Source organism: Lissotriton helveticus, chromosome 2_1 (assembly GCF_964261635.1).
Source record: "Lissotriton helveticus chromosome 2_1, aLisHel1.1, whole genome shotgun sequence".
Classification (NCBI taxonomy): Eukaryota; Metazoa; Chordata; class Amphibia; order Caudata; family Salamandridae; genus Lissotriton; species Lissotriton helveticus.
Window position 1 is genome coordinate 669,015,909 of NC_136059.1, and position 12,195 is coordinate 669,028,103.

General features: G+C 44.1%; 1 protein-coding gene across 1 annotated transcript in view; it reads left to right on the forward strand.

Moving 5' to 3' along the window:
- Positions 1–12,195, forward strand: part of ADGRV1 (adhesion G protein-coupled receptor V1) — a 2,034,994-nt gene that overhangs the window by 659,116 nt on the left and 1,363,683 nt on the right. The window contains exon 39 of the mRNA XM_078677778.1: positions 10,864–10,957. Within this exon, the coding sequence (XP_078533904.1) occupies positions 10,864–10,957 (94 nt within the window). The remainder of the gene's footprint in view (positions 1–10,863; positions 10,958–12,195) is intronic.

The window sequence follows — 12,195 nt, forward strand, 5'->3', positions numbered from 1 at the left end:
AAACTTTGTAGGAACTAGCTGCAGATATTAAAAACACACATTCCGAACTGGCCAACTCCATGGAAGCCGCAGAACTAACCAAAATGCTGGAAGACATTAATACTCAACTAGACAAACACACCCTGGAGACACAAGAACGTAAAATTCGGAAATTCAAGCGTGAAACCATTGACTACAAGCTCGGCGAGGTGTACACTTGGGCAGAAGTGTACGCCCGCCGACGCCCCAGTCGTTCTTATAACCTATATTCGGAAAACGAAACATCGTCATCGGAGGGAGACACTAGAACTTAAGCTAAACAGAGGACTACCCGTCCAGAACAGCAACAACCATCATATGGCCCATCAAATGCTGCGGTACATTTTTTGGAGCAAGGCAAAGGACAACAATCCGACCCAAGCGGGGTAAAACCCGTAGAGGTGGAAAATACATCAGAGGTGGAAAAAACATCAGCCGAACCAGAAAAGAAGAGAGGCCCACGCAGGAAATAATGGATCAGAATAATTTAGTGATCAACATTTCATCATATCAGCTCACCACCGAGGAAACACTCACTTTACAAAAAGGACACACATTTGTGCCTACCACGCGCACAAATACACTGGAATTAGAAGTTAGCGCCTTTAAATTGATACGTAACATCCGTTTACGTCATTATTTCCAAAACACTGCGTCTATACTCACACAAGAAGAAGACATATTGAGAGGGCTTCGCCCTCATAGTACATTCCTGGCGCCGACAAGCCATAAGATCATAGACACCTTTGAAAATCTTATTAAACACGAAATATCAACACTCCCATTTCAATCATCCATCAAACAAGGCAATCTCTCCCAAAGAGAAAAAAACATCTTGCAAAAATTAGCCAACAACACGTCAATAGTTTGTCAAACGGCCGATAAAGGGGGAGCGCTAGTTATCATGGATGCATCATATTACCATGAGCAAATTGTGGAACACACATCAGACAGTAACACATATGCACCACTTCAAATGGATCCAACTCCTGAGTACGCCGATCTTTTGAATCACATCATAAAACAAGCATTTGATAATGGTACAATCAATGATAAAGCAAGACGATAATTGACTCCGAACAATCCTAAAGCACCTATCATGTATATGGTGCCGAAGATACACAAGCACCCGACCAGGCCTCCATTCCGACCTATAGTGTCGACCAAAGGGAGTATTCATGAGACCATCGGCAAATTCATTGATAAATATCTACAACCTTTTGTACTTGATTCAGGATCATACATCAGAGACACCACCGACTTTTTGGTTAAACTGGACATTTGTACCAACCAATTGGAAGAACAGGAACTACTACTATGTACAGTAGATGTTTGTTCACTGTATACGTCCATACCTCATGACTTGGGCATAGAGGCTGTGGAGAAAGTCCTTTCAGGATCCTCTCTAGATGCTGATCTTCAAGTCTTTATCATGGAACTTTTAGTATTCACACTGTACCATAGTTATTTTTCAGTCAACGGCAACTGGTTTCACCAGTTATGCGGCACGTCCATGGGAAATTGTGCAGCTCCATCTTATGCCAATATTTTCATGAAGGTATTCAAAGAAACACACATCCTGGACAGCCAGGCTTGGAAGACCCATGGTAAACTATATCTCAGGTTTATAGACGATATATTTATTCTTTGGGCAGGCACCAACACCAGTCTCTCGGACTTCCTAGAGCATTGGAACATGATTAACGATCGCATCCAATACACATGGAACTATGACAAAGAAAGCATCCATTTCTTGGATCTGGCAATTCACAGGCAAGAAGGCAGAATGTCTACTACGATCTTTCGCAAACCCACGGATCGCAATTCTATATTGCACTTCAAGAGTTTTCACCGACCCAGTCTCAAACTCAATTTGCCTTACTCCCAACTATTGAGAGTTAAACGTATTGTGTCGTCCAACATTGAGAGTGAAAATCAACAGAAACACATGTTGGAAAGATTCAAAGCATGAGGGTACCCTCAGGAGATACTAGACAAGGCAGCGGCCCGTTGCAAGAAGGCCAATCGTAACGACTTGTTACACATCAAACCCAAAGCTGAGAACACATGCATGGTGGTGGTGTCCAAATACACCGTCACCAGCAACCAGTTTCGCAAAACGATTTTAAAACATTGGCCATTACTGAGTACAGAACCAGATTTTCATAATATCTTCGCACAAACACCCATCTTTGCCTACACCAGAGGACGCAACCTCAAAGAAATTCTCACCAAACCCAGTGATCAAATGGAAACTCGAACTTACAAGGGACTCTTGCCATGTTACAATTGCAACTTTACCAACCACCCAATGAAAGGCCACAAAGTTAAATTAAAAGTCAATGCCACATGTAATTCTTCGAACGTTATTTATATTCTTAAATGCCCGTGTGGCTCTTATTACATAGGCCACACAGAGAGAAAAATTTGTACACGCATCCTCGAGCATAAAAGCAACATTCGGACCAAAAATGTTAAATCCACAGTTGCAGCACACTTCCTTGAGAATAACCACACAGTGGCACAGTTGAAATATCTGATTTTGGAACAGATTAAACCTACCTGACATAACAAAAACACACTCCTCAAATGGGTGAATTACTGGATCCGCTACATGGCGACGATGCAACCGAACGGGATGAATGATAGGATGGAATTCCTATGTTATCTATGACTGTGAATTGTTGAACATGCATATCAACTCCAGACCACTGTTTTATTTTTATGCCACATGTAATGTTCCAAAACATATATGTTCCATTTATTGTCTCATTATTCCACAGTTTTTTTATGCTTTGTTTACCTTTTAGACCTTCTCTACTCACTCTATTGCGTAGCACTAACGACCACATCTATCACTCCAAGATGGCGCCCATAATCTGGGCTCTAGTCCATCATTCATGTTTACAAACAGCTGTCATACCGGCACAACTTTGCACACTTGATCGAGCTACTCACGCCAGTTCACCAGACGGGCACCCCCACAGAAAACCGTGCGGAGCTTGAAAATACTTCAGTAAGTACCTCGTTTATGAGGACAAGCTCTTTTAACTTTATCATGTTCCCTACTGAGTGCTAACGACCCGCATGCACTTTCACGTTTTTACAGATTTGTGGACCTACAGCCACACGGCATCAGTGAGTTATCGACGTATTTGTTAGTAAGCTTTTAAGAACACCTGGAATTAAGGTTTCTATCTCCACAACCACCGTGGTTATTTTCACAATCTTGGAGTCACATTCATTTAACACCGACATGACGTGCGCACGCATCATTTTTACAATTTCACAGCCTGTTTTAATTTTTCTCACTCCTTCATTTTCTTAATTTCAGTCACGAAGCATGCGCTAGAGCTTCACAGCTATCATAGTCATTCCTCACTCCGGTTTCCTTAATTACAACCGTGCATGATGTTATCTCAGCACATACTATCATTAACATCTCAGGCTGAGGCTGACAGCCTTTTCTTTCTTTTTCTCCTTGTAGAGTAATCCCCTGATGAAGGGTTGAGAGACAGTCCAAAATGCATTGGGATAAACAAATTTGATGAAAAATGCATTGGACAAAATGTTTGATCTTCTTGCAACCATGAACACAATGTGTTGATATAGAGATTACCAATTTAAAGACTTTAAGTACATTTTTGTTTTCTAAAACTTTATTAAAATCACTCAAGTGAACAAAGACTCGTTTAGTTTTTCACGCAGTGCTTGGAGGAGACTTCCCCCTTGTTGGGGCAGCTTTGTAATAAAATAAACGATTTGCCAGGCCCAAACCGGTCTTTCTTTTTAATTTAAAAAGAAGGACCTGTACCTTTCAGTTTTACCTGTCCTGATAGTGAAACACTCTTACATTCATTTTTCAGTACTGCAAGGCCTACCTCTCCCATAGGATAACATTAAAGTTACCTTATTTTATTTATTAAGCTGTAGCTTCCAAATGGGAACAGGTAGCCACATCATGTTGGGTGTTTTTGGAATTGTACTGAGAAATCCTCTCTTGTAGTAAATTCGGATTTTACATTACAAATTTGAAAATGACACTTTTCGAAAGTTGGCGTTTTCCTGTCTTAACCATTTAGTGCCTGCAACCTATCTCTGGGTGTCATGTATGGTCGTAGCTGAAAGTTGGACTTTGTGTATTCCACCTAGGCAGCCAAACACAAAAGAGAGATTAGGTGTGCCTGGTTGGGCCATCACTGGAAGGATAGGAGGGCGGATCTAATCACAGCCATACTTACACTTGATTAGGCTGTGTCCTGCCTCCTCACAAAAGGCTGCATACCCCCTTAGTTAGTCTGGAGACATGGCAGGGGAGGGGAGGTGGGAAACGTGTCCACTTCAAAGGGAAACCTCCCAGTTCAAAAGAGGGACCTATTATAGATACTACACCCCAGACAGCAACTCTTCAGTTCACTTCTGGACCTGTAGAGCAGAGCTTTCCAAACTGTGTGTCCCGACACAGTACTGTGTTGCCTGCGAATGGTGGGTGTGTCGCGGGCACTTAGCACATCATTGCGGCTAATTAAGAGAGACATTCCTGACACTCTGCTCTATGGTCTTATAAAAACCCGTGAAGTGCCCGGGTGCGGCTGTGTGTGTGCTCGGGAAGCTGGGGTGAGGTGCAGATAAAATCCAGGAAGTTAAGTGCGGGACTTTACTTATTTACGTACCGTATGTAGTGTTTGAGGTAGACTTGCTGTGCAGGATCATGTTTTACTCCCGGATGAGAAAAAAATCCTAGTTCCGCTGAGATGGCATACTTTCGATGGGACACAGACAGCCCTGATGAAACTCACCGAGATAAAGATAGATCGAGATCACCCCTGTATCCCACCAAATGAAACGCTGCTAATGTGAAACATACAGTAGAGGAAATATTTTTTTTGTTAACGTTGCCTGGGCCATCAATACATTCGAGAGACACCATTTCCACTTTCATACTGTCTACAGTAGAAATCGAGATAGAGGTCAAAAGTTATGGATTGCAATTGCGATAAAGAAATGCCACTGCTGACTCGAGTATATACCCAACTGTATTCGCTCAAAGGTAGAACATTTGTTAATGAAAATTGCCTGTTATGAGAAATATAAGATAGAAGAAACACAAAGTAAGCTTCGTACATGCTTGTCTAAACAAAAAGGAAATGCCTTTCTCGTTACTGTTATAATGACGCTGGTTGTATCATCTCATTAAGGCAAGTGCAGCGATTTTGCCACCCTCAGTGAGGAGGTTCACTTGGCAGTGGATGGGCAGTGGATGGAGCCCCCTCACCCACCCCGGGGCACCGGAGAACACTCTTCATCGGAGCGGCCTGTCCCGCCACGGATCGGGGGCGCGGACTTTCTCAACTGGTTCTTTTGTAAAGCGCTATAACACATTTGGGTAATGTTCAGGCTATTAAAATCGCATGAAATAAATAAATAATTAAAAAAGTGACAGAGGGTGACAGACAGAGGGAGACGGAGGGAGGAATACAGAGGGAAGGAGACAGAGAGAGGGAGACAGAGGGAGACAGAGGGTTGGAGTCATAGGGAGGGAAACGGAGAGAGACAGAGGGAAGGAGGCAGAGGGCGACAGACAGGGAGACAGACAGAGGGAGGAGGGTGACAGAGGGAGGGTGACAGAGGGAGGGAGACAGAGGGAGGGAGACAGAGAGAGGGAGACAGAGGGAGGGAGACGGGGAGGGACACAGAGAGAGACAGGGGGAGGGAGACAGAGAGAGGGAGACAGAGGGAGACAGACAGAGGGAGGGAGACAGAGAGAGGGAGACAGAGGCCGGCAGACAGAGGGAGGCAGACAGAGGGAAGGAGAAAATCGCATGAAATAAATAAATAAATAAAAAGGTGACAGAGGGTGACAGACAGAGGGAGACGGAGGGAGGAATACAGAGGGAAGGAGACAGAGAGAGGGAGACAGAGGGAGACAGAGGGTTGGAGTCATAGGGAGGGAAACGGAGAGAGACAGAGGGAAGGAGGCAGAGGGCGACAGACAGGGAGACAGACAGAGGGAGGAGGGCGACAGAGGGAGGGTGATGGAGGGAGGAGGGAGAGGGAGGGAGGGAGACAGAGAGAGGGAGACAGAGGGAGGGAGACAGGGGGAGGGACACAAAGAGAGAGACAGAGGGAGGGAGACAGAGAGAGGGAGACAGAGGGAGACAGACAGAGGGAGGGAGACAGAGGCCGGCAGACAGAGGGAGGCAGACAGAGGGAAGGAGAAAATCTCATGAAATAAATAAGTAAATAAATAAAAGGGTGACAGACAGAGGGAGACGGAGGGAGGAATACAGAGGGAAGGAGACAGAGCGAGGGAGACAGAGGGTTGGAGACAGAGGGAGGGAAACAGAGAGAGAGAGAGACAGAGGGAAGGAGGCAGAGGGCGACAGACAGGGAGACAGACAGAGGGAGGAGGGTGACAGAGGGAGGGTGACAGAGGGAGGAAGACAGAGGGAGAGAGAGGGAGGGAGACAGAGAGAGAGACAGGGGGAGGGAGACAGAGAGAGGGAGACAGAGGGAGACAGACAGAGGAAGGGAGACAGAGAGAGGGAGACAGAGGGCGGCAGACAGAGGGAGGCAGACAGAGGGAAGGAGAAAGACAGACAGAGGGAGACAGACAGAGGGATAGAGACAGAGTGAGGGAGACAGAGAGAAGGAAACTATTTGCCCACTTTTATTTCAGAATTTTCTTCCAGGGGGAAAAGTCCCCCCTCCCACCCCACAAACCCCCCTTAGGTGGTTCGGGCTCGCTTGCTCGCTACACTGCCTTACTGTGTTACAAAATTATGCATCTCCAAAAAGTGTGTCACCAACATGAAAAGTTTGAAAAGCTGTGCTGTAGAGACTCTGCCGGAAAGAAGGATTGCTGTGTCGCTGAAAGGACTACCTCTCTGCTGAACTGCTGCCCTGATGTACTGCTGCCCTCCTGAGCTACTGCCTTGCTGGACCGCTGTCTTGCTGGATTGCTGCCCTGCTAACCTCCTGCATGAGTCAGAGGGCTCTGCACCTGAACCCAGGACTCCCAGAGTGACTCGAAGGGCTATTCCGCAGGCTTCCTGCACAGAGCCACAGGGACATAACAGGCTCCCAACCATCTGAACCAGGACTCAAATCCAACTGGAGCAAGCCCCAACCCCCAAGTGGTGCCGCTCAGACCCTGGACCCTTGGTGTGGCCTCAGTGGAGTTGAATTGAAGTTTTGGGCCCTTCACGACCACAAGCTTGCCCGTTAGTGTCAAAACTTTGTCACTTGTACAGCCTGACAAAGCAAAGTTCCGTCAACCCGATTTTTCATGCAACAACATTGACCCCTCACGGGGAATGCCTTCGCGGAGCTCTGGCAGGACCACATGTGAAGGCAACAGGATCTTTGCACTACAGCAGTGATGGTCTGTTATGCCTGCTCTTCTCGCCACCTCTGTGACCATCTGCAATGCTGCCCTGCTCTCACTGCCCATTCCACCATGAATGAGACCATCTATGCTGCTCTGAGAAGGTAACTTTTCAGTGGAACTAACCTGGTCCCTGTTTGCGACCTGTGCTCCATTGTGGTTGGCTTGAAGAGAGATCAAGGAGATCGGGGTGGAGGTTAAGTCCAAAGTATTACGTATAATCTTTTTTTAGCAGAGGCCTAACAATGGGTGTTTTTCAGAGGTGAGACAGATGCCTTGGGAGAAGAGTGGCTCATATGCATGGGCTGAGGGGCTCACCCCCAGCTTTTTCCCCCAACAATAAGTGTCTATCAGGATGAACAAAGAGATGTAATCAGCCTAACAGACACTGTTATTGCTCAAGTAAGGCAACCAGGATATAGACATAACTTAAATGAAAAGGTACTTAGCTGCCTGAGCTAAATTTTACCAGGCTGAATATTTCACAGCTCTGTGGGCATGATCTCCTCAGCCTGGGAAAAGTGCCCTGAGGCCCTCCCCCTCATGATGAGGGGGAGCGTCATTGGCTGCCTCTGACCTGGGTCCTTCAGTTGTAAGCCCTGATGTGCCCAGCACCAAGTGTCACTCAGGAGCACCTAGTCATGGAGGAGTGGGGTCAGCAGTCTCACTTATCATATCCCACTCTATTACTGGTGAGGGACTGCTGCCTTTCCTAGTTGATTGGCCTGAGACAGAGCCCAAATTCTCCTGGGTTCTGAGCCTTCCCTCCCAGAGAGCTGCAGTGAAGGTAAGTTTTATATTTTTTTATATTTGGTGCATGAATGATTGAATGTGTGTGTATTTGTGAGTGAGTTTTGTGAATGGGTGTGTGTGTGTATGCATGAGTGTAAGTGTATGTATGTGTGTGTGTGTTTGTTTGTATCTCATCCGGCCGCTCCCTTCTAAAATTACAGGCTGTCACTTTTTGAGAGAGTGAGCTATTGAAGATGTTTAGGAAAAATGTGGATCATTTAGAAGCAGAAGCTTTATTATTACTGCTGGAATTATACCACTGGGGCATCCAGAAAGCCCAATGTTTGTAATCACTTCTGTGAGTTATTATTCTATTGTAAAAGTGAAGGAAGACATGCCGGAGTTGTCAGCAGGGGCCTGGGCAAATTCAGTACGAAGTTGGGTTGGCGGTGTGCTCACTGTTAACGGACCCCAAATAGCTTGGATCTTGTCCCTGGAGAAATAGGCAATTTCTTTCAAAATTTGACTAGATGAAATAAGACTGCACTTCTGACCTCTAGTTTCCTGTAATTTTGAGACGATATGTAAAAGTTCTTTGGCTAAATTTCTGGCCAATTTAGGATGATCTAAAAAAGAGGGTCGTTGGCTTCTTTTATTGTACTCTTGCGGTTCATGCCAGTCTCAGAACAGGCTCGTTTATGTTTTGGATCATAGTCCATTTGCCACAGTCTTTTTGCTCTTTGTACTCCAAGTTTAAGAGTTATACATCCAGAGAAGAACCATTGGTTACTTCTCATTTGAAAAGATAGTGGTTTCCTTTCTAACAAGGGAAGGGAGTTGTCTAACACTGTGGTAAATTCTTCGGTTAGCTCATTGAAATTGAGATTGATCAAGCTCAAAGTTTTGGGGAGTAGTATATTAGGTGAGTTGAGGCTGAAGCCAATGCTTCTTGATTATGGTACTCTCAGCTGGGTTTTAAGGCTTCTGCATGGACGTTTTGAGTCTTTAACCTGCCAAGAATACCAATATTAAAAGGGATTGCAAATGAATAGTTGGGGATTCATGAAATGTGGTACTGGAAAGATAGGGTCCAGCAGATAGCCTGCCATCTGAATAGGGACCGTGTTTTGACGTTCTGCGTTTGGTCAGAAAGGTCTTTTAACAAAGTCAATCCAGCTGGGGCTTTGAACCAAAGGGTGAGATCCACCACAAGGAGAACAAGATTTCCCTTGTTAAGAGCTGAAGTCACAATTTTTCCAACAATTAAGGAATAGTGTTTTAGTGGAGAAATCAGATGGCCTGAAGAGCAGAATGAAATATAGCTACATCGATCCTGTCATTAAACCTATTGACAGTCAAGGTCAAGTTGTCCAGAGCTTGTTTGGATAGGCAGAGTGTGATGAGACATAACTTTTGCTCCCCCCTTTTCCTATCCATTATGTCTTGTTTATAAATGATAACATTTTCTCTCAGTAAATCATCAAACAGTGGGGCACTTGCACTGTCTGCTTCTCCTGTCTGCTCAGATGAGGTGAAGCAGCTGTGTGTTTTTCGTAGGCTCCAGCAGCTCTGCAACAGTTTGGGTTGAAAGACTACAAGTTCAACACGTAGAGCGAAAAAAAGTGTTGGAAAAAGAAATAAGCTCCAGCAAAACCAATGAGTCCAATTCTAGTGACAGCTATGATGTATCTCACATATACAACTTACGTCATTTAGAACACATATCGTGGCTAATCTAAGCATGTTTAGAATACAGTTGAACCAAAGATGGGGTGATATGCTACTTGTAAGTTTAATACAGAAATTGCATTCGCATTTTATATTCATTTGCTGCCTTGAAATACTGCCAACCCACCAACAGCAGCTGCCATGAAATTCTGCCACCCTTTGCAGTCGTACCTGATTACGTTGCTACCCAGCAGACACAATGTAAGGTTTGATCGGAACCCAAGGCAAGCATGTTTTTCCATTAGGGTTCTCCCTTTCTCTTGGTAGAAAAGTCCTGTTTTGAGGGCATTTGATGAAATCTGACACATGTGCCCATTTGTGGTGGCACTGGCCCATGCTTCGAAACAAAACTGCAGTTTGTGTAAGTTCAGGCATTTTTGGTCTGAGAGTCTATAAAGTTTACCCATTCTCTAATTGGACAGAACTGTCAATATTGTGAAGGATATGGGATACAGTGATCAAGGACATCATCAATGCAATGAATGGCAAGTCTTCCTGGGGACAGGCGCTCTCTGCATGCCCAATCCTACCCAGTGTATTTAAGGATGTTACCTGGAGAGTCCCGACCTGTGGAACACCCCTGCTAGATATTGTTCTCTAGTTCCAGTTTACAAGCTTGTGCAGGTATTACCTGAAGACACTAGTAGCCTTGTTGGGTAAGGTTCCTTCATTTAATATGACTTTAGCAAACAAACTCCAGAAGGTTTGCAAAATCTGTACACAGATGACCGCCATTTAATGTGTTAGGAAAACATTAACTGTGAAATGTTTGTGATATTTAGACTTCCTAGGGCTAATTGTAAGTTACAAATATAATCAGAAATGTACAGTCTTAAGTATAAAATAATTTTTAGAGGTAATTGTCTGTGCCAAACATTAGATGAGCTCCCGTAGAGCTTCGCTAGGCTGTGGGATTATGCATGACACATGCAAATTGACTTCTTTTGTTTGGGCAAGTGATATAGTCAATGAAATATGTTTGTATTCATATTTTGCAGGATGACATTCCAGAGTTGCAAGAGTTCTTCCTTGTTAACTTGACTTCTGTGGTGCTCCTTTTGAATCCTGTGACATCATCCCCACCCAGACTAGGTACAGTAGTTTTGTTGTTATATATCAGCAGATTAGGAGGCATTTAGGAAAGCTTTTCTTCAAAGGTGGTGTACATCACAAAGGTGGTTTACGTCACAAATATTCTCAATTTGGTTAGCTTGCATCTGCATCAGCTTGATTCATGTGTATTTTTCCTTTTGAATACAATGCAACATATCCGCTCAAAATCAACAGCTTAAAAAAAAAAATTCTGATCTCTGGTTAAACTAGCATGCACAGCGGGAGTGTTATTAATATGATGAATGGAAATGCTCTGAAATTGCCTTTGAACAATCTATAACATAAACATTGTGACTTACTTATTGCTTAGTCAAGTGGTGATAGAGAGTACCACTCACCACAACAGAAATTATGGTCCAATCACCATTCGACATCCCAACATATCAGCATTATCATGAGCGCCTTTCCTGGACAGAATTCCTTGTTTGTACTATGACTGTCAAGAAGAAGTGCCTTCTCAAAGTGATGGGCTGCTTGGAGTGTACCTTCCATTCAGTTTCCAGGGCATTCTTTGAATATTGCATTATAAAGAACAGCCTTTGTAAGCATTACTGTCTTTTCACTTGACACCGCTTACGAGGGGCCATTAGGGATCTTCTGATTAATGCTTTAAATCATTTTATCAACACAAATCAGGCCCTAGGTAATGGTGGAATAACACCCATTAACATGGGGTAAAGAGTTTGAAACACTGGTTGAAGGTTGTTAACACAAAGGTACATACATGATTTGCACTATCATTTACAGTATTCCAGGCTGTTGGTGAAGCAATGCAGGAGCTAACTTTATGCATACATAAATGAAGATAGTTTCAGTAGACCAGGGAAAGAATGTGTACCAATTCCAATGGTATGAGATGGAAAGAGAGAAGGTTCAGTACTGGTGATGGGTGAGAATTGATAAGAGGTAGCCAATGCAACATTTGATGAAACCGTAGTCCAGCATTGCTTCTGGAGCTGAAAGAGTCAAGCTCTGGTGGGCTGTTCCTGCTAATAGTAGGACAACTTCTGATGTTCTGAGATAAAAGTGGAGGATAGTGCTTTCTTCGTGAAACATTAGAGGTTACTTTATTACAGCTGTGTAGAATGCATAACTTCATTAACCTTGTAAAGGTACTTAGAGCTTAGGTCCATGCTAGGCAGTGAAAGGTATTTTGAGTGGTAATCTAACCCCATTTCTAGTAGTCTACTGGTTAAATTATTTAGTTTGGCAGGAGG